Source organism: Rhinolophus sinicus, linkage group LG17 (genome assembly GCF_036562045.2).
Source record: "Rhinolophus sinicus isolate RSC01 linkage group LG17, ASM3656204v1, whole genome shotgun sequence".
NCBI lineage: Eukaryota > Metazoa > Chordata > Mammalia > Chiroptera > Rhinolophidae > Rhinolophus > Rhinolophus sinicus.
The window spans coordinates 8105384-8128649 of record NC_133766.1 but is presented as its reverse complement, the minus strand read 5'-3'; the positions used below and the strand labels follow the sequence as shown (position 1 = coordinate 8128649).

The following is a 23266-nucleotide window of genomic DNA, read 5'->3' as shown; positions in this document are numbered from 1 at the left end:
TCACCTGGTAAAGCTACTGTCACTATAAGCAGAGCACCAGGTTGATTTTTCCAAGGGGTTTCATTGGCTTCATAAGTCAACCTTAGTTCCTTCAAGCTGTGTGGTCATACCTGAGTATCTGCTTTGCTCTCAAATAAGACATCGCAGTGAAAACCTTGATAATATAACCAGTGTTTCCAGCTGTGCCCTGTTACAAGGAGAACAGGTTCATATTGAACTGATGCAAATACCTAACTACAGTGCCGTGAAAAGAATACTCAAGTGTTTCTGAATTCTGGCGGGATCAGGTAGGAAGAGAAAGTCGCTGTTTCATCTTTGTTTACAAAGATATACTTTATTGAATTGCTCTAAGTCATAGATAGCTTAAGAGAAAAGGTTTCCTTAAATCTGGAAGAAACAAACAGTGAGAACACAGCAACAAAAAGTCAAAAAGATGTTCTAATCATCTTCTTCCTTCTGAATTCATTCAATCCATGTAATTAACTGTTGTTCTCTTGAATCCAGTTTTTCCATTAGTTCTGGAAATTCTTAGCCAGTTCAGTTTTATGATCTTCAAGTTCTCAGAAACGTGTACTCATCAGAATCTTCCATGAATCTTCTCGATGATGAAACACTCTGGTAGGAATACTTTTGCAGAAGCATCAGAGTGAAACAGTAATCGTCTGTATATGTCAAAAGACTTAAAAATGGCCATGGTTAAATGGACTTGACAAGGAAATTTGGTTATTTCTTTAACGTACAACATTTTAAGAAATAGCTAGGATCATGACTGATAGCATTTTGTTTCCTAAGACCAGAATTTTTGCAATACCTACAAGACTTTTAAGATGTATAGGCAAAGTTATTGTTAAAAAGGATAGGCGGACTTTGAATTGTTTCTAGAGCTGCATTTCTAGTCTTGCAAAAATGTGTAGGATAAGTACAGTTGCTTCTAATTCTTCAAAGAATTGATATCACTTGTCGCCTGAATGATACCAAGGGGCTGAACCACCCATCTAACTACGTTATAATTAATTTGGTTCTTTCCATCGGGGAGATTTGCAACTAAGATGGAAATCAAAACGATTACACCTTTGTCTTTGGACTGTTTTTTCTTTCCTTCTGGGTACATTTCACTTAGGAGAGAAAGCTTAACAGAATTGCTGTCAGGCTCTGAATATCGGCTTCCAATTTGGCCAGATTTCTGATTGTAGAGTTATGAAATCCTTTCAGATATCTTGTCAGATTTCAGCTGGGACAAACAGTAAACATTTCTGGCAGTATTAACCCCTTAGACCCAAGAGGTATTCTCAAAGAGAGTACAAAAGATACTCTCTTTACAAGATCTAGAGGCAGCCGCAAAGATCAATAACCAATGGTCTGGATTTTAAAAAGAAGGGACAACATGACATTAATTAATTAACTAATTAATTTATTTATTTATCTTTCTCTACCGGGCAGTACAGGCAGAGACCTGGGAGCGCTGACTCTGGTAACAATTCTCACCTTTAGCCAGCATCTACCAGCTATTCCCAGACTCCCATCTGCAGGCTCCGAGTGAGATTTAAAGTGGAGAGTGTAGTTCCAGTATCTACCAAAATTTGGCCAGTTTTTAAATTAATTGTAATTTTAGTTTCCCCTTTGCTGTTTAAGGGAATTACTGATAGCAGTTTGGGAAGGACCTATAGGGACATCCTGTTTCAGGGGCAGAGATGAGGGCATTTAAGTTGATGTTGAAAAACTTCCCTTGGTCCGTAGAGGAAAGTCTGTTTTCCAATGTCCCAGTTGATTACATCTGAGACGTCAGTCACTGGGCCAGCGTTTTAATGATGGACCCGTAGGAAGGTGTGGTGTGGGGTCCCCGGGTGTTATTTTAGGTGACTGATCACGGAGCTGTTGTAGCTGTAAAGCTAATAGTTTGGTGAACTTTTGTTTACGATCTTGTATCTTTAGATTTTTATTTGCCTTTGCAACACATTTTTTAATGGAGCTATTTTGGAATGTTGAAGCCTTTTGGAAGCTTCCGTATACCAATAAAAATAGATATCTCATTCAGTTTGTTTGAGTCGAGAACCGTTGTTTTCAAGTGTACTTTTTAAATGAGTGATCATGTCTAATTAGAACATTCCCTATCATGGCCGTTGTAATTCTAGGTTGTTTTTAGCAAGATTTTTGCTATCTATCTATCTATCTATCCATCCATCCTAATTAAGCCTACTCTCAAAACCAAGCTATGTAATACCTAAAAGGGGTGTGCCACTGGGTTGGGAATTGTGTGATGTTTGACAGTGCACCTAATTGCACGGTAATTTTCCTGAGGTAGGCAGATGACATAGTGTCAATCTAACTCATTCTGTGACCAGCCTGTCCTAACACGGTAACGAGTCTCTGGGTTAGGAGGTATATGCTCTAACAACTTTTCAATGCTCAACCCAGTGCCCACCCATGTTTGTGGTTTTTTGGCTTGCAAGATTCCCATTAGCAATAGCTAATGTTAGGTATAGTCGAGGATACCAAGCTGTTACCCACACAACACAAGACAAACAAATGTGCACCTAAACACATGAGCAGTAGCTCTGAGATGTCCCTGTTGCCTGGCCAATAGAAGTTTCTGTGATTACCACTGGCAATTCCCGACATGAAACTGGGGACGAGAGAAATGACTGAACCAGCAGACACCAAAGAATAGGGACTGTGCACTGAAACCAAAGAAATGGGGAACTGTACCTGCCACCAGCAGTTCCCAGCATTTAATCTGGGGACAGAACCAAGAGCTAGGGTTTTCCAATTAAATGGGAACTGTGGCTTGAACTAAGGGCTAGAGGCTTGGGTTCTGGGTTGTACTGTCATCTGCTAGTTCAAGCTGACCTGGCCTGGATTGGAAATCCAATTAGATCAGGAGCTCCACACAAAGAGAGTGGAGTTTGAAATCAAGAGGGACTTGCTTACTCATAGCCTTTGGAAATGGTGAGGGAGACATAGAACTTAAAAGGACTCAGGGGTACCATGCTTACATTTCTCCTCGTCCTTAACGCCATCGGACGTCTCCTTCCATTCTACTGATGCCACCAAATCTGTTACAAACCGAAATTCAACTGACTGCATTTAAAGATATAATTGGCTTTATTTAGTGATTGATGAATCGGACAGCATTTCATTTTAGCAGACAGAAGCTTTGAGAAGCTGTATAAAATGGAAGACTTCTATAGGCCAAAGAAGGTGGGGCAGGAGGTTATTCTAGCAGAGCAGATTTTTTCAGGCAAAGTCACCTTCCTTTGGGGGCGGCGGGGGGAAGCAGGGGTCTGTCAGCACAACCAATAGCACCGACCAGGTAATTCCAGATTGACTGGTTAAGGGTTGCATTTCTGGGAGAAGCTGAAACTGCAATCTGGTGAAGTATTAAGTCTTGGTTTGCTGATGGCGGGCTTTACATAAGTGACTCCATTTGGGGCGTGTTGTTTCTTTTCTTAACAGTGATAACAAGCAGTTACACATTTTAGTCTGCAGGAAAGGACTCAGCTTACCACTGAAGGAAGCTCAGCTGTTGTTTTAACACCACCTTCTTTTGCTCCCTCCCTTTGCTTTGACCATGGTCTCCACTCCCACATCCCTCCGGGAGAACATGCCCATTTTAATTCAGGAGTCTCTTGCTGCATGTCTGACAACAAGCTCCCTTGATTGGCCTTGTGTGCCAGTCTTGAATGGGCATGGATAGCATGGCATGCTTCTGTGAAAACTCTTGTAACTGGATCTTAAAGCAAAGAGAGTATAAGTGGAGTTTTATCAGAGATATCTAAAGAGTGCTCAATTCTCTAAGGAGCATTAGAGAAATGCACAAGCGTAACTTGGACCAGGTCCCTTACTGTAACTGGGCAGATTCCTGGACTTACGATCCTGGATTTATGAAGACTCTTAAGCAGCTGGAGTCATTTCAACATACTGTTTGCTTAACTCTGTCAAGGATTATTGCTCAATTTTAGAATTCATGTGGGTGCTATTAATCATGACAATAATAAACACGGGATTATGGTGATGGTGATGATGCTATTGATGTTGACTAGTGTTCATTATATACCAAATAATGCAAAGCACTTTACTTATATTCTTCCGGGGTTGAGATTTGCAAAGTGAGAGAATGGGCGTTGAAATAGTGGAAAGGAACGGTGGCCTTAAAGCCAGGAGCCCTAGGATTTCTCCTCCTAATTTTAGTATTTACTAACTAGTGAACTTGTTCAAGTATGTTAACTTTTCTGGGACACTTTACCTGTAAAATGGAGGTATAAATACCCACATTAAGGAGTCATTGAGGATTACATTAGCTCACGACTGTTGAAAGGGCTTTTTTAGCAGAGTCAGTGCATAATAATTAATCATTACTTGTTGAGTTGAATCGTAGATGATAGCAGAAATGCAACTGGAGGAGAAATAATTAGACATGGAGATGAATCAAGACAGTTTAGGGCAGGCAATGGGCTATTCTCCCACTGTAAGTCATTTACAGGTGATATTTTGTCACTATCAATTTCATTTTCCATCCGTTTTCAAAGGTACAAGCCATAGAGGGGACCTCACTGAAATAGTTCAGGATCAGAGAATTATAACAAATACTAAGCTCTTTGCTAATGAAAGGCTAGAGTATTAGAGAGAAGATTCAGGAGGAATAGGGTTCTCACTGGGTCTAGTAGGCAGTTTCCTTGCAACCGCCCTGCCACCAGTGCGCCAGCTTTCCCAACCCCCAGGTGTTCATATTTCTTCCAGCAGCAGACTGCAGGCAAGTGGCCCCCTAGGACCTGCAAAGCTCAAATCAGAATTCTAATCAATAAAGCGCAGGCTTCAAAATGACTTATTCTCATTACAATGTATGAAATGATCCGTAAATACGTATTTTAACATTATAGAGTTTAAATATTATTACACATCTTACTTGATGTCAGATTTTGTTAAATGCGTGCCGTTATCTCAATTTACAAAGGTCAGCCGGGTGGCAATGCAGAATAGAACTAGATAGATTCAAAAATGTTCTTACCAGTACATCTGTGACTCAGATAACCCTGTCTTTTTCAAAGAGCTTTGAGCTTTTTTTTTTCTCCCCTTTCCAATGAGGCTTTAATGAGTATCATGTGGATAAACTCTTTGCAGAGGTTTGAAAAGATCCAGAGACACATTGTGGTAGGAACAAGCGAACGATTTTGGATGAAATCATAAGCCATTTGAATACCTGCTCATCCCTCTAGTTGTGTCAGAACCTTTTGGCTTCATTTTGCCCCCACAGGAATGCTTTCATCTCCATGGCTAGGTAAATAGAATGTTTGTGTAGTTGCTTGATTGCTATTCATGCCAGCACAGAGTAGCGTACAGTGACCTACTTCCAGCAACATCCACAGAAAGTGTCACTGCTTTCCATCAAGGTGGCTTTAAAGAGCCACCCTCGGCTTTCTGTAGCTCCTGCCCACACCTTCCCCTGCAGACAACATACCATGGACCATCGAGGGTCCTCATTTCTTTCCCTTACAGCACTTCTGCTTTCCCTGTTGGTTCATTTTAGCCCATCTTAAACCTCTTCTGGAAAAAGAGAAGTGGTAGCTTTAGAGGATGTTAACATCTCTGATTTTTAGAGTACCGCTCTAAAAAGGGATATGGGAGGGGGTGCAGAGAGAAATCAGGCGAAGTTTTCTTCTTCTTCATCTTTTTTAATCTAGACTACCCTGTCTGCATAAACATAATTGATCACAGGTAAATAACTCATTGGAAACCATTTGGCGGTATCTATGTGTGGATGATTCTTTTTTTATTGGGGACCACTGATGGGCGTTTCCATAGGTCACTATTCGGAGAGTCAATATATTCAATCCTTACTCTATAACTTGATAGGCTGGACTGAGTTGGAAGCATTCCAAATTCCAGGGGGAAAGTCTGACTGGAAAAACTTCCACAGAGATTTTTATCGAGTTGGCAGCAATACACTTAGCCTGCATCTGATTTGGGGTCTAAGTAGAGTCAAATGCCATGTGTGGTTTTGTGTCACTGAATACCGTGGTTAGAGTTGGGGAGTCCTTCGAGACCTTCTAGTCCAGTCATTTGAAGATAAAAGTGAGCTCCAGAGAGATTACAGAGCCTCATTCTCCCAGCTTCCCATCCCAGGCGCCCGTTCACCTGCCATTCCGTTTCTCATCGCTGGACCATTAATGCTTTAGGCTCTTTTGTTTTTGCTATTGAGAACAAATGTCACCGAGCAGGGGAAATAGAAATTCAATTATCCTTCTCCTGGTCACAAGTGGAAATTTCTACTCCAAATCTTGTCAAGTCAAGAAGTTTCTAGAAATGTCCTTGAAAACGGAACCTCCTGTGCTTCCTTTGGGTGAGAGGTTCTTGAAATTATGATCCATTTTGTTGTACAGCTTTTGCTCACATGGTTCTGTGGCCATTGCTCAAGCCTTTCTGGAGGCAGAGGAACAAGAATGAGATGGTAAGTGGCAGCAGGCAGTGAGCTGAATAGAGGAACCAGAGGGAGAGTTCCTTTCCCAGCTGGACATCTTCACAAAAGGATTTCCTGGCTATGCTGTCTCCTATTTTGTTGTTCATTTAGCCAGGTCTATGTAGGCACAAACTTCAGGCCAACCATCATAGTTGGCATCTGTGCTGGTTGAATTCAGGCCCAGCAGGGCACCTTATTTTATGTGGCTGTCACTCTGGGAGATAGGATTGTATCACTTGAGCTCTGCAGACCCAGCTGGTCCCTGCGGTGACAGGTGTAGAAGCCTAGCCAACTGAGCCCAAGGCACATTGTTTCTCTGGCCAGTCTCCTTCCCTCCCTTCTCTTGACTTTGTCCTTGCTCTCTGCATCCTTCTTCTTTGTCTGTTTTTCATCTGTCCCTTATCTTTCTTCACAGATGGCCAGGACATTAATGTGCTGCTGTCATTATGTTTATGGAACAAGTTGGGGTCTTTAGAGGCTGCCATTAAAGACTTGGGTCACGTTTGATACCAGGGTAAAGATTTGCAGGATAATTAGTGATCCTCTACTGTGATTAACCCTTGACTGAAGCGGGTTATTTTCTTACGAAGGTGGTGAAAGTTAATGTCACTGTTAATAGTTTCAGTTGGAAGACCATAATGAAGCCATGTGGGAAACTAGACCTACCATCAATATCTTTCAAAATCTAAAATTAGAGTTGGGGGAAAAGGAAAGTAAAACAGAATTGAAGAAAAGGGGGTAATTCTATCACAGGCCTGTCTCCTTGGTGGACAAGATCCGTTTGTGATTCTTAGTTTTGGACAGTTGGCTGATCACTATTAAATTTCTGAGCTTAATCCTCATCCCACAAGCTCAGAATGGCAGCTGAGATAGCATCGGGTGGAGGGGTGGCTATGTTCTATTTTTAGAGATGTTCCACTTCCCTTGTATTTCTTTCGTAAACAGGCCGTTTGTTCACATTTAATAGAATTGAAAAGCAACCAAGCAAACCTAATAACCCATAGACACCCTGCGCCCCCTCCCCCCCAAGAGCAGGAAATTTTGTGGTAGTGCATTTTGTCTTCCAATTAATCCAGTTCTTTTCTGACTCTGCTCTGGGGAATCCCCTCAGAAGCCATTTTAGATTTGGGTTAGAGGGTTTTTAGGATTAATAGCAAGTTTGAAAATCTGGAGCTAGGCAAGGTGTCACCCTGGATGTTGGAAGACTGCAGGGCCACTTCACCAGGTGCCTTCAACGTGAGGCTAAGAATTGACACAGTAATGCTTCTTCCTCGCTTGAGCTCACCACCTGAGCCACCTGGTGACTCCTCAGTTGGATTCAGCTTGAAACTCAGCCTTGCCAGGAGTGAAAAAGGCTCGAAGTTATTCAGTGAATTAAAGGATCTTTGAGAATTTCCCCAGTTCCAATCCAAATTTGACTTTGCATTATTAAATTCTTTGAAAGAGGGAGTCATGGACCCGGTCTTCAGTGAAGTTGTCTTTTGAAAATATGCTGATCCTGACATAATGTGTTGTCTTAGCAGCTCATTTCAGGGCTTGTCAGCACGGGGGACTGCCTAAAGCAGGAGCAGGGCACTTGGATGTCATGTGCGAGTTGTACTGCCTGGAAAAGGTATTTTTGTAGCAAGCTTTGGGTGTCCTAAACTAACCCTACAAAACGACAGTGCTGCAGCTCAAAGCACACACGCTAACATTAGAACAATGACAATGGCTAATTTAAACGTGATTTCATCTCATTCTCCTTCCCTCTGCCTTTCTGCATCCTAGATTATTTTCTAGCATGATTTCCCCTGCCCAGGTTGTGATCATCTAGATTCTCTATTGTATGCAGAAGCTCTAGGGTTTCTGCTTTAGGAAGCACATATCTGTACCAGCATGAATGAGAACCTTTCTCACCAGCATGAGGTCTAATATGAAGATGGGCCTGGCTCTCAAAAACTGTGATCAAGTCATTCCAAACCTGTCTACTGTGTGCTTAGAGGGAAATGAGAGGTGGGATACAGAGTTAAGACTTAAGAGAAGATTTGACATTATTTGGAATATTGAAATTATGACCTTTCTAGGTGGTCATGTGAGGCACAACCTTTTGGAATTAAAATTGTGGATTGTCAAAATCACAGAAGGATCTCGAAATTTGTCTACACAGCTCCACCATATACAGATGAGCAAACTCAAAGCTGAGCAGCTCACTGAGGTTCTAGTTCAGAATTTTGATCAATTCAGAATACAGGGTCAGAGTCCCAGCGACACTGATTGAGTCTGGTCTGTTTGCTACTTTCTGTCTGAGTCTTTTTTTTATCTTTCTCAGTCATGGCTTCCTTCGCTTCTCTGCTTAATAAAACCGTGGGTGATTCTCCCTTAACACTGAACCCCTTAAACTGGTGTTCACAGCTTCCACAGTTGACATCAATCTGAATTTTTAGCTTCAGTCCGTGACGCCTCCGTTTCATACCCTCCAGCCTGCAGCATAACCAGACCTCCCTCAGTTTTGTAAACACGCATTATGCTGCTGTTCCTTTGTGTACACCATTCTCTTCATCTGGAATTGCTCCCCAATGTTTCTTCCCATTTTATCCCTTCCCATGGATTTATGGCCAGCCAAGTTCCACCCTCTCATTCAGCATCGCGGTTACTATTTAGAGGACGTATTCATGACCCTGTCTTCAGTTTCTTACTAGATCAAAAGCTCCTTGAGGGTAGGTGTCATGCATCACAGTTGGCTAACTATGGCAGATAGGGTGTGCTCCAACAATATTTGTTGTGTACAAGAATAAATAACATCCTAGTTTCTGTATATTCCAGGCAATTCCAGAATTCTGGGAGGTGCTGAGATATGTATAGGGGAAGAATGGACGCTCTAAAAGTCAGGGCACCCTTTGTCTCCTGGAGACCTGAGCCCCAAGTGTGATGATGACTTCGGTGCTCATGCCACCTGTGGTATCTTGAGATGACTGTGTAAGCACCTATTGGCAGTTGTTTTTTCAGAACATTGTAGCAAAGGCTCTGTGTGAGCCTGGCCCGCAGCCCTCAGGAGGTCTTGGACTAGAGTAAATATTTTATCGCCTTCCCGGTTTGCTCCTTGGAAGTCTCAGGGCAGGCTTGCGTTGGTAAAGCAATTTCTGAGCATTTCCTCTTCTTGAGCTATTCTGCTGACATTCAGACCAACGTGATTGCATTGATGTTCCAAGCTCCCATCTCAGCCCTCTCGGCAATGCAATTCACAAGACATTTATTATTGTGTCCTGTGTGGTTTTTCATTGTTTGACCTAGGCCAGGGATAGTGTAAGTAAATAAGTTCCTAGTTTAGCATTTTAGCTCTTCCATGTCAGGTCCTGCCAGGAGAGGGAAAAAAAGCCATGGAGGAAGCCACCCTTTCTTAATTATCTTGAGTCTAAACAACGACAGTGCCCTCTCTGGCAGGTTCTCCTTCCTTTACCCTTTGTCCTCTGTGATGAGTCTGTTCTGAGCAGAAGCAAGATGTCCCCATCCATCGGGATGGGCATAAATAACGCCCAAGAAGTTCAGAGGGCTGGCCTGGAACCAAGGCCGGAGATGCTGTGCTCTCAGCCCACCTCCCCATGGAGCACTTGGTCAGTACCCTCACTGTACCTGTTCTTTCCTTGGTGCCATCACTCCTAGAACCCTTCCTCCTCAGAGAGGCTTGTACTGTCAATAAATATAGGGTTTCTCTAGGGGCTGATAAAAAATGTTATGGAATTAGAGTGGTGATGGTTGCACAACTTTAAAAACCACTGAATTGTATACTTTGAAAGGGTTAATTTTTTGGTATATAAATTGTAGCCCCATTTAAAAAAATGCCATGCAATACTAAACACTAAAAACAAAAACAAACAAACAAACAAAAAAAAACGCCAGGCAATAAAATACCATGCAATACTAAAACCCTATGCAAAAAATTAAAATACTGTACCACCAAACTCCTAAAAGCACATGGTCTTTCTCCTCAAAGGCTTGCTCCCTCTGTGTATCCAAGGTCAGGTGGTCTGGTATGTGTGTTGGGGTGGATGGTGTCCGCTAGAAGCTCATCTGTCTTGTTCTCTGTTCTCTGTCAGGCTAGCGTGACCTTGGTCTAGGTATTTAGTCGTCTTTGTTTCCACAGTTAAAACAGAGGTAATGAGCCTGACCTACTTGGTGAGGATCTCCAGGGAAATAAAAATCTGGCTTTTGTGAAGCGCTTTCGAGCTATGAGGGGCTAGATTCCTTCTGACTCGTTATGGGGAGGTCTGAAGTGGCACCCACATGTATGGATAAGTCCCAGGCTGGGTTAGAGCAGGTGTGGGTGGGAGGCTGGACGTGTGCTGCTCTGGGTGATTCAATTATGCCGCGAGGTGCTCTTGTGATTTTTATGTCTATGGTGAGAAGGAGATGGAGTTTGGTTTCTACGGCAATGACAGGAAAGGGACTGGGTGGGAGGGTGTATTTCTCAGGAGGAATCTTCCGGGTGCTTTGATGTGAAGGCTTGATGAGTGGGGAGGAAGGTAAGTGCTGTCCAGGAGGGTTTGTGATTGGAGGGGACGTATGGTGTGGCTGAGCAGGTCTAAGTAGGCACCCTCGGAGTCACGCCCAAGGTTTTCTCTTCACCTGGACATCCGGGAGCTTCCTTGGAGGAAAGGTGTATCAAGACGCTTGTGTCGTGGCCTCACTCAGGTTGTGCTTGTGGAAACCCAGGACTGGGAGGCAGGGGATTCTCCATGCCCACATCCTGTGCCCACAGCAGCATCCTGGATGCGTGTGATAGTCACTTCTCAGAGCATGGACAGCTTACCAGCCCAGTGCCCATTGGGATGACTGAGTCCCCTGGGGATTAGGGAGAGGGGCTGTGGATGAAGGGGGACTCTGATCACCTTGTTGACGCTCCTGCTGGGCCTCTTTCACATTTCCAGGTTTACTCTTCACCCTGGTCTGTAGGATGACATAGGGGATCCTATCGGTGTCTTTTAGGCACTGGCTCATGCATGATTGTGGCTCATCCAGATTCTTCTCACCGACCTACCCTGACAGGACCAGCCAACATTCTTCTTCCTCTTCATCCTTCTCCTGCTCTTCATTCTCCTATTGATGCCTGAATGTCCTCTCCCCACTTATCTACCTGTTAAACAGAACCTCATTCACGCTTCAAGGTCCAAGACCAAGAGACCAATATCATCTTCTGAGGAGCTACTTTCCTTCCCTCTTCACCTGCTACCCAGATGGGATTAGTCTTTCCATCTTGAAACTTTGCCAGGAACGTGGTGTAACCCTTAGCCCGTTCATTCATGGCAGATTACTTTAGAGAACTTGTTGAGGGCCTCATTTACATTAGTATTTTCGTGCCTAGAGCAGTGTCTCGTGCCTAACACATACCCACTATGTGTCTGTTAAATTAATGAATAAATATGTAAGTAAATAAAGCCCTCACACAAATAGTGAAAGATATTTATAAACTCCATAAATACTTAAAATTGCTATCCTTTTTGTGGTTGTGGTACTTGATGAGAATACTCTCTAAATGTGTCTTATTACATCTTTTTTATGTCTATGGAATTTTTTTTTTTTTTTTTGTCAAAGGTGATACATTTTGGGAGAAGAAGCAATGACTTTCAAAAATGAAGTTTTATAAAGCAAAACTCTACCAAAGTGTGTTCAGTATAACATCCGTTCCCTCAGCTAGTAACAGTTGTTAAGGAAACTGATAGTTTGGGGGCCAGATGAAGTTCAGGGGAGGCTAGGTTAACCCGGTGTCTCTACTGTGGAATGTCTCAAGGCTGTGATATGATGTCACTTAGGAACGCATAACGGTGCACTTTTGCAACCGTACCATAGCATCTACAGTGTGAAGCGTATAGTAGGTTTGTGGGATTTTGTTATTAATTTGATGATCACAGTCTAGTGCCTCAATCTAGAGTCCTGAGAGCAGGTGAGTGCTTGTGTCTGGGATGAGCGCCCACTTCTTCACCACCCTCTCCATGTACACCACCTCTGCTCTGCAAAAATAAAGAGAAAAATTAGAGGAAATTAACACATTATTTTACCTGCCACAGCAAGTGGCAGACATCTCCACTGGGCTATGCAGCAAATAATTGTCTTTTTTGAAATAACCTGTCAGCCCCAGTTGTTCTGCAGTAACCTCCCAGGGCTGTTCCGTAAGTGCCAGTTCTCTGACTAGTAATTACCAACCCTCTCCTTGGTGGAGTCACTGGTGTGTCTAGGAGTAATTGCTAGAGAACTCACACTTTCAAATGTACAAGAGGAAAACAACCTTGTATTTACCTCGAGGGGCGATGAGGGTATTCAAACTGTGCTGGGTAAAGGATGCTGCTGGTCATAGATATATGGGGAAGAACTTGAATTTTTACCTTGGTATTTTTCTCAATGGGTGAGAGGCTGACGCACTAGATTATGGTGCCAAGACCTATGGGGGATAATTCTCTTCTTCTCAGCGTCTCTTCCCTTCCTTGAGACTTGGAGCTGACCTAATGTAGTTGGAACTCTGTGTTGTTCTCAGCTGACTCTGGCTAATCAGGACCCAGGCCTAGGAGGAGATGAATAAGAAGATTCCGACTGGTACAGGAAGAATTCTGACCTGTGCCTTTGGTGTTTGTCCTCTAGAGATTTCAGGCAACACGGAGGACATCCCTCTGGTACGCTGGAGGCAGCAGTGGCTGGAGAATGGCACTTTGCTTTTTCATATCCATCACCAAGATGGTGCCCCGAGCCTCCTTGGACAAGACCCAACCGAAGAACCCCAGCATGAGTCAGCAGAAGAGGAGCTGCGGATCCTGCATATCTCAGTCATGGTAAGAGCAGCGTGGCCGTAGCCTCTCAGGCCATAGCTTATATTACCTTGACCTTAAGAGTCTTGGTGCCCCAGACATAGCTCTACAAGTCCCAATGCCATAATGATCATTGATCACGTTAACGAGTGAATTTTCCATTTATGGGAAATGCCTCCACCTGTGGTATAAGTAAAAGTTGCAGTTATTGCTATAGAACCACTAGCCAACTGTTCTCCTTAGGGACATGCCTAGATGTGGAGTAACTTACAAAGCATCAAGAATATCAGATGGAGGCAGTGGATTTTCTTAGAAAGGATTTAGTCACCTAGTAGGTCAGACTCTTGTAGTAGTTGCTCCATAAATATTTGCTGAATGACTGGATTGCCAAGCTGTTTGCTGCTACCAAGCCCTCTTCTCTCTTCTCCCACCCAGGAGAAAGGCAGCATCCTGGCTTTCTCTCTTCTTACAATAAAGGTCATATTAATGGGTACTAGTCCCTCCCTCTAGCCCAGTTCAGAAACTTCACTATCAGCATCCCTTCCCCTATTCAGAACTTATTAAAAAGATTAGAAGATTCTTCCTCAGAAAACTTTGAAGATTCTTCCTAAAATTCTAGAAGCTTCTGTTTTAGAATCTCACTAGAAAGTAAGTGCTACAATGGCAGTCAGGGGTTTTCTTCTGTGGTTCTTTGTTCACTGATGTATCCTTAGCACTTATTGCTTAATTCACATAGTTAATGCTTAATACATATTTGTGGAATAGATGAATGAATATCCTAGTGGAGATAGAAAATACTTGTTTCATTTGGTGTTTTATATATTAATATTATGTTGGTAAAAGCAAAACATTTGCTCCTCGCCTGAAGGCAGGTTGAGGCTTGACTGATTAAGCTTGAACCATGTGTATGGAGGGCATGGACTATTTTATTATGAGGAAACTCAGCTGAGAACCAGTCTAGGTCCTGGTCTAATCTGTTACTCTGGTACCATAACTACATGCTGTTTAGTTTTGTGTAGCAGACTGAAGGAAACTGAGCACAGTTTAGATACATAACAATTTCCGCTCTCTAAATATTTGGCATCAAGTGTCTCCCCATAAGATCTCTGATGAAATCTGAGAATGTCAGCCTTCCATTTCTTCCTCAGCCAGTATCCCCACAAATAACTGGCTTGATAGATGTATATACAGGCTACTTATTTAAAGTATATGGTCAAGAAAAGAGTTTTTGAGTAGCAAATGGTAAACCTCCATGTTCAGCTATGCTGGAAGGCAGCCAGGTAAGTGAGATTGTTATGGTTCCCATTTACACATTAATTGAGGTTTATAACATGAGAGGTACAGTACCTGTACATCCTTAATCAAAGACCAGCGTTTCCTCTCTCAGAGAAGGTTGTCTTCTCAGTTTCCAGCGAGTGGTGAGATCAGGGTGATCAACCGGGTCAGCTGTGGCATTGACTGGGATGATGGATATCGAAGCCACATTGCCTTCAAAATTATGATCTGAGCTGATTGAAGAGAAGGGCATGATGATGGACTTCCCACCAGCCATCCACATCCTCCCGCCAATGTGGAAAGCAGTCCTAGTCATGGGTGGTTTTTCTTTTGTTTCTTTTAGTCCAAGACCACTTCAAAGAACCAATCTTTGTCATACCAAAGAAAAGCTTCAGGTGAAGAAAAGTGTGTAGAGAGTCCCAAGCGCTAATACTAGGTGTGATTCTGTCTGAAAGAAAGTCCTGAATACAAGATGTTCATACAGGCAATGTGTCAGAAGATGTGTGTAGTGGGGGGGCTGGGGGAGTAGTGTGAGGGTCCACGGAGAGACGTTGTAAAGCTTGTCCTCGTTGCTACATCTTATCTTGAGTGTAGCAAAGACCCCGCTGTCTAGCCTCAGAATGAGGCTCTCCAATAAGTTCTCTAGAGAAGTATATTTGTGCGTGCATGTGTGCACGCACGTACATGGTTGTGGGGATGGGTGGCAGTGAAGACAGAAATATGCTGATCAACGATGCCATCAAAAGTGAGGAGATAGGTTGTACCCTTAAAATAGAACAGCCCCTATGAGAAACCCCACATTATGAATGCTTTAATTTTCTTTCTTTTTTTTTTTTTTTTTGAGACCCGCACCCCCTTCACCCCCCCCCCCACCTCCCAGCTAGGGGTTAATGGACAATGTGCACTGAACTGGAAAGAGGACAAAAGTCTGCCTTAGACCGCTGTCTTAGATCTTTCCTTCATATGCTACTGGTTGCCCATGGCCGACCAACATTGACGTTCTGTTGCCCAAATAAAATGGGAAGTATTATTTCTTCAGCTTTATTTGAATTATATTTTTTTCAATGAGGCTGGAGGAGGTGGAGGTTAGAAGGGCAAAGGGTGAGGGTGAACATTCTCTGGCTTGGCCTCTTGGATATGCCCACATGTCCATGAAAATTTTGGGAAGTCCTTTGACTTCTGCAGGAGAATCGGGCCCCTGAGGCGAACTGAAATGTGAGTACTCCCTCCCATCCTCGTCAGAGAAGGTGGGGACAGTGACAGCTCCTGCAGCCCAGCTCGCTGTCTCACCTTCCTCCATTCCCAGTCCACACCACACACTCTCCTCACGCACTACCTCTCCTTTCCTTAAGAGTCTATTCTAAAAACAGTTTCAAAATCTGAAGTTGTGAATCTGCTGTCACCTTAGAAATCAAGCCTGAGGGTATCCTGTTTGAAGATATGGTTCCTAGAGACTGTCATGGCTTCTTCTTAAGAGATTGGTAGACTTTATCTGATAGCTTTTTATACCATGTCTTTTGGAGGTAAAGTAGGCAGCCATTTGAGGCATCCAGAATGAGAGCATTGTTAAGTATAAGAAGATAGCAAAATCCTTTGACTAATAGCAGTGTTGGGCAGCGAAATGCACTTAAACAAAATCGCACTACCTAAACCCTGTTAGTTATGAAATAACAATAGCAGGGTGATTTTTCATGAACTATAATGATTGCTATTGATACAGTTTTAGTTTGGACCCAATTAGCATAATTCAAAAAAGAGAAAAGTGAAGGTGATTATCAAAACATGAATACACCTAACCTCTTCTCTCTTGTAAAGAAAATGTATCTTTAAAAGCTTAACTGATAACGCTAAGTATTTCCAATATGAGCAGAGGGAATTAATGGTTCTATGAAAACCTTGAAGTTTACGTTTCTCTCTTTTTGTATTTACACTTTTCTCATCCATCTTGCCTCAGTGCAGAGACCACTGTTTATTTTTGTATTTTGCATTTACCATGGTTTGTTTTAAACACAACATATAAGCAATGAGAGAATGAGAAGCAAAGGGAAATCTTTTTTTGTATCTCTATAACCCTGGATGAATAAGAATCAGTCGGTCCTTTTTTTCCACCATGCCCAGTATAAATATACCATCAGCAAAATTCATGGGCTTTCATAAAACCAATACGGCAGCTGGGAACTTGGCAATTTAAAACTTCGAAAAACCTTTTGCTTTTCCTTTTTTACAATCACATCCTAAAATTTTTGAATTATTTTTGCCAAAATGGTCCCATTCTTCCTTGGGTAGACTAATTGGATTTTCCTCCAGAAATCTTATATCACTGCTTTGAGGGTCAAAAGATGTATTTTAACCTCCTGTATGATTCAGACTTGGCTGGAGATTTATTTCAAATTCTGTAAGATAATTGACATTTAAAGCTACAAAAGTACACAAGGATACTCTTTTGCAAACTTTTGAATAAGTAAAAGCAAAATCATCAAATGAAAATTAATGTGTGAGTTTAAACCAGAAATCAAGGAATTCTTCAGTAATAAGAAGATTGTTTTTTCCATAGAAGATCAGGTTTTAAAATGGCTTTCCATCAGATATTCAGACTTTGTGTGGATTTAAATTTCCATATTTCACTTTTGCTAATTTACCGTATGATCTACATTTTCTTCTTAAAGTATATAAAGGAATTTAATGATGTATAAAGAATTTTAATGTATTATCTATATATTTCATCTTTGTAATTAAGGATGGCGGTGTTAATAGACTCCGTATGTGTATATAGGTTGGTTAAGTGCATTTTTCACAGAAAATAGCCTTTCAAAAGGCTCTATCAGTTTGATATATATTTTGTGGTGATAATTCCAACTGGTAGATGATATCGTTCATAGTTCAGCCTCCTCAGGCACAATTCACAACTGTGGAAAAAAGAAAACTCTTTGAGCATTTGTCTATCCCCCTGAGGGTGTGAATCGAGCCCATCGCTCAAGCGTGGGTGCTGCTCTGGCCCCCCCTGTGTAGAGCCCATTGCCCAGTAACCTCAGGCTCCGGTGGCCTTTGGCTGCTGGCTCCTAGGCTCCTTGTTTCTGGGAGCCCCAGGTGAGCCCGAGACATAGTTTTCTTTAGGGAGAACCAATGGAGAGAACAAGGTTCTCTTTTGTTCCTTGGACAAAAGAGACCACGTGTTCTATTGTAGAGTCCAGAATGCAAGAACCAGAAGGGACACTCTAGGGGACTTCCAGTTTGGGGAAGTAGCATTTGGGCCTGAGTTAAGTACAAAGCCCAGGGGACACATACAGGAACCTCCGAGATCGTGTTTCCAAGACTGCACACCACTTTGTGCCAAAGGACCCATCATGCTATCACTGTTCCGTGAGAGTTCAGTCCAGCTACCTGAGTGCCATGTGTTACTTTGCGTGAACTGTCTTCATTTCACTCCTAAAGCCCAGCCATTTCCAGGGCAGAGAGGAGCAGTTCCACGCGGGGTCACCACTATGTGCCACCGAGACCATCAGGTACCTATTAAGTGTCCGTGGGCACAGGACAGAGGGCTAGAGACTTTTATCTGTCAGCACCTTTTGCCTCCGGAAACATCTGTTACAAGAATTCATTAGCAAATTCATTAATCGGGGTCACTTTTGCATCTTTATTGTCAATTGATATTATTTGTGTGGTTGTAACGGAGGCCCTCATTTATCGCAGCCAGTCCTTCTGATCTTTAAGAAACAAATGGAGGACTTTAGACGTGTCACGTGTTACCACAAAGGACAGAACTGGAGTAATAAATTGGAAGGTACCAAAAGACAGGTCCTGATTCAGTGCAAGGAACTTTTGTAGCCATTTAAGCCATCTGTCATGGGGCTGGGCTGACTTACTGGTCTTACTGCCCACCTTCCAGTCTTTATGATGTACTAGGCCTTCCATTAGGAAAACAGTGGGCAGGCCCTCAAGTAATCAATAAGAGCCCTCAAAACAAAACTCTCTTTGCTTTTGGGTGGTCTCTGAAGACTGACGTGCAAAAGACCAGCGATGTCAGGGTCTTTTGGGGGCTGCTCCACATGCCGTGGGAGGGTTTCGCTTGCACAGCTTCTCACCGGGCACCATGGTTTGGCTGTGCATCGTTTGCAGGTATATGTGAGTCCGTTAGCCATTCAGTTACTTGGCTGGCCCGTCTTGTTGCTGCCCTCAAGTATTCCTGTAGAGTGGGAGCTGGGGTGCAGTGGAAAGAATCACGGGTTTAGACGTGGAAGGCAGGCTTTGGATCCTGGTTTTACCACTTTAGGGACTTTGCTGACCTTTTTGGAGGCTTCATTACCTCATCTGTGAAATGGATGCATTGCTTCGGCTTTTCAGTTTTAAACAATGGAGACGCACTTGGGCCTTCTCTGTAACCGAGTTTGTTTGTTTTTTGTTTTTTAATTAAAGGTTATTGGGGTGACAATGGTTACCCCAAGTTACATAGATTTCAGGTGTACAATTCTGTAATTCATCATCTATATGTCACATAATAGAGTTTTACTATAGAAATTCATACAGGGGTAAGGGAGACAGCAATCCTCTGATATTAAAAAACAAACAAACAAAAAACAAAAAAGCCCAGAGCAGAATTTCATGAAGCCTGGAACTGGAGGGTGGTACAGGTTCCAAGCCACCTTGTCAGCCCCCAGTCTCAGCAGCGTGTGGCCTGACTCTTCCACACCTGTTTTTATTGGTCATGTTGCTGTGGGTTAGTTCCTTTGTCCAGTCTGCTCTGTAAATCCCCCCCACCCCATTTCAGTGCTTTGGTACGTTTGCACTTTCCACTTGCTTATCGAGTCATCTCACTTGGGTTCCCTCCTGACTTCTGTCAGTCTTACATTGTTTATAACTTTGTTCCTACAGCTGTCAGATGCCCTGCTCCCCCTGCGCCCCCACCCCGCCACACTTCCTTATTCTTCCTCCTTAGGGACAGAAGCAGATGGCTCTACCTTAGCTGCCACAGTTGCTGTTTGTTCAGAGCTTTTCCTGTCAAGTTATCTCATAGGTAGATGTCATCCCAACCTCCTGTGGGCTATGGTTCTGAGGAGGCTGCCTTCTGTGGCACAGAAAATGACCACTTCCTACTCCTGGTACAGCTAGAAACTACTTCCTTTAGTAGAGGCCAAGAAGTCATGATTGCGTGACTTACTTGGTCAGTACAAGGGGACTCCCGCCACCTGCCTTGTAGAAATTTAGGAGGCTCGAAAGATATCATCATCATCATCTCATTTGGTACTTACTATGTGCCAGACACTACTCTAACAAGTACTTTCAGTATCTATTAGCTTATTTTTTATTTTCATCGCAGCACCACAAGGTATGGTTCGTTATTGCCTCATTTTACCGAGGAAGGGACTGAGGGCCAGCTATGCTAAATAACTTACCTAAAGTTAAATGACGACTAGGTTGCAGAGCCAGGATTTGAATAGAGGCAGTTGGCAAAGTCTAGACTCTGTTCTCTCAGAAGCACCCAGCTCAGATCCTGACCTGTAGGGATGCCCAGTATATATTGATTACATGTCCTCTTGCCAGCTTTTGTTGTTTTGTTGACTTCTGTCTGCCAAGACTCATCTGACACTTTTCCCCATTTCTACCTCAAACCTAATAGTTCTATGAGCAATAGGACCTACAACCAAGGTGGAACACAGATATTTCTTTCTGGAGCTACCCCAGGCAGCTAACCCCAAAAGCTCATATTCTGTTCAGCTCAGCTAAACCCACCTGCTAACCTTGGCTTCAGCCATGGCACCTCACAGCTGGCAGTGGGTTTATTGGCAGGGAAGGGAAGAGGGTAGTTGGGGACTTCCAACTCTACAATTGTGAAAGTCATGTAGCAATAAACTTAGGCTTCTTCATACACCTATTTTTACACTTTGGGAGTAAATTTTTAGAAACGAAAAAAGCATTTTAAACATATTATTGACTTATTGACCTAAAAGAATCATTGACTCGTTTATTCATTTAGATACCGATTTTTTTCACTTAACAATATCTGTCAGGCTTCAGGTACTTTTTTTTTTTTAAGCTTCTAAAGCGATAGACAATTAATAATACTAGATTCTGCTTTCAAGGAACATTTAATCATATTATTAATACTTACCCTTTAAAGATGGCCTTTGGCAGAACTTAGAGCGAGGTGGGGTATACTGTCTTCTCCCTCCTTTTCCATTCTTTACATGGTCTTCACAAGTCTGTTCTTCTCTTTCTTGAAGCTCACAGAGGCCTTAAGTTACCCCCATTTTTTCCAGACTGCGAGGAAAACAGATGTAATATTCTGTTCAACAATTTAACGCGCTTGCTATAGAAGCCAACACTTTACTTTTAAGTACTTAGTTCCCCAAGTCCCTGAAGACCCTTTGGAAAGTAGGAGTCATAATTGCTGCAGGATTTAAATCAGTATTAAGAACTGGTGATAGTCATAGTAGTGAAGCTGTCACTTCTCTCACTGTGTCCCAGGCAATGGGTGAGATTGTTTTCATGCCTCATATCCATCCGTTCCCGTAGCAACTTGGTGAACTTAGATAGGAGTCCCCCCACTTTTCAGATGTGCAACTCTGAGACCCAGAGAAAGCAAATCAGAGAAGCCAGGCCACACAGGTGGAGCCAGGCAAGTGTATCTGACTTCAGACTTCAGTGTTCTGGAAGACTCTGCTGCTTGGTGGCAAGAGGGTCGGCTGGTTTCTCCAGTTCTTTGGGCCGTGGAATCGCTTTGCTTCTTTTAGCTAGAGCAGCAGAAACCCTGCACTAGATGAAGATCGGGACACCACATAGACATCTGGGCCAGATGTTGTCATGGAGGAGTCTCTGAGACACTTCCAAAGGCGAAGAGCTGGGTTGGGCAACATGATCCAGCATTGCAAAGAAGCCTGAGGTGGCTCTGAGCAGAGGTCATTGAGAAGTCACTGAGGACTACAGGTCTATTGTGTTGAAGTTTAGTGAGGTGGTTTATAGCGAGGCCTTTGCTGCCAGAGAGACCCATTTAAATCCTAATTCTACACTTACTCGATTTTCTAGTGACTTTGGCCTCATTGCTTAATCTCTCTTAACTCACTGTCCTCATCTATAAAATGGGAATAATAATAGATTCTACTTCACAGGCTGTTTTGATGATTAAGGGAGGTGATTTTTAATAAGCACTTCCTACAATGCCCGGCCCAGGGAAGTGCCTAGTAAATATTAACCAGGTAAACTCTCGGGGTGTCATGTAAGCTGCCCGTAACAGTTCTGTATGCAGTGTGTTACACAGGGGCCCACGGACCTTAGGGAGGCAGGAAAGCAGCTGGGATCATAGCAACCTCTTGGAGGCGTCCTAGAAGAGTTGTGCTCAGGGAAAAGACCAAAGCAATTAGGGGCATCAGGGCAACAGAACGAGCCCATCACGAAGCTGGGATGTGGTCATGTACACCCAGGGCATCGTGAAGCCACTGATGTTTCACTGTTTATAGGGTTTCCTGGCAGCTGGCTACATTGTGGTTTAGGATAATAATCCCAGCTTCCCTGGAAGAACTTCACTAATTTATTTATTTTTATCAAGTCAAATGATGTCATTATGGGAATTCCTTTCCTGCTCAGGTATCCACACACACACACATTGTTATTACATTCACAACAGGGAAAAGAAGACATGGAATGAATGGTAGGTGATGTTCGTGGCCATTATTGGTGGAAACACTCAGATTCTTACTCGTAATGCCATTCTTTCCTCTAGGTCACGCTGTCTCCCCCTCGCCTTCTGCCCCTCTCTAAAGCTTTGGGATTCTCTCAAAGACCTGATGTTTGTCTTTAAGTACAACCTCAAACCCACACCTATGGGCTTTGGCTGGAGACAGACTAGATTTGGGTACAGTAGATGTAGTCAGCTCTATATGCCCACAGGGAGAACACTAGCATGGATAATTACAGGAAATTAGACCGGGGCTCTGTAAAAGGCCACATGGTAAACATTTTCAGCTTTGTAAGCCATAGGAGCTCTATTGCAACTACCCAACTCTTGCCATTGCAGTGCCAAAGCAGCCGTACACAATATGTAAGTGAATGGCTGTGGCTGTGTTCCAGTAAAACTTTATAAATACAGGCAGTGGGCCATATTTGGCCTAGAGGCCATAGTGGGTTGACTCTAATCTAGTACTTTCTCATTTTGTCTACAGAGCCAAGAAATTAAAATCCAACAACTTGGTAGAGACGATAGTATCCTATTTGCAGTATAAAGATAATACTTTGCCAGTTTTCATCCGAGTCCCACAGGTTGGTTATAATTGTCACAAAGATTGTCCTTGCTATATACCAAGTTCAAGGCATATGGTATTCACCAATTCGGGTGACATGCAAGCACATTCGCCTCTCCTGAGAGGTACTAAAGGGTTTAGAGAAGACGAAAGTTGATGAAAACAAAAATATGCTTAGACTTGACAAGAGAAGTATAAACAAGATACAAATAACAAATACGCTATTTTTTTCTTCTCTGGGAGCCTGATGGCTCTTGCTTGGTTTCAACTGTGACACACACAGACTTCTATGAAAAACCTAGGTATTTTAGAACAGCCCCTTAAAGCGAAATCCCTCATAGATGTGTACTTGCACACATGGGAGTAGAATTATGCTTCCAGATACGCCATGATAAAGTTGGCTTGCGTGGGACTGATAACGTGAGGACTTTTGGAGTTAGTGGCAGCTCTCTGCCTTGTGGATGAGGCTGAGTGTGGACAAAGCCATTTTAAGGTCTTGCCTCATAAAATCAGCTGTGACATTTCTGCTAAAG

The 23266-nt window shown here is 42.9% G+C and overlaps 1 protein-coding gene across 2 annotated transcripts in view; it reads left to right on the top strand.

The window, feature by feature from the left end:
* Nucleotides 1-23266, top strand: part of ASTN1 (astrotactin 1) — a 290332-nt gene that overhangs the window by 89529 nt on the left and 177537 nt on the right. For both annotated transcript variants that reach the window (XM_019728222.2, XM_019728300.2), the window contains exon 2: nucleotides 13064-13251. In XM_019728222.2, coding sequence (XP_019583781.2) covers nucleotides 13064-13251 — 188 coding nt within the window. The remainder of the gene's footprint in view (nucleotides 1-13063; nucleotides 13252-23266) is intronic.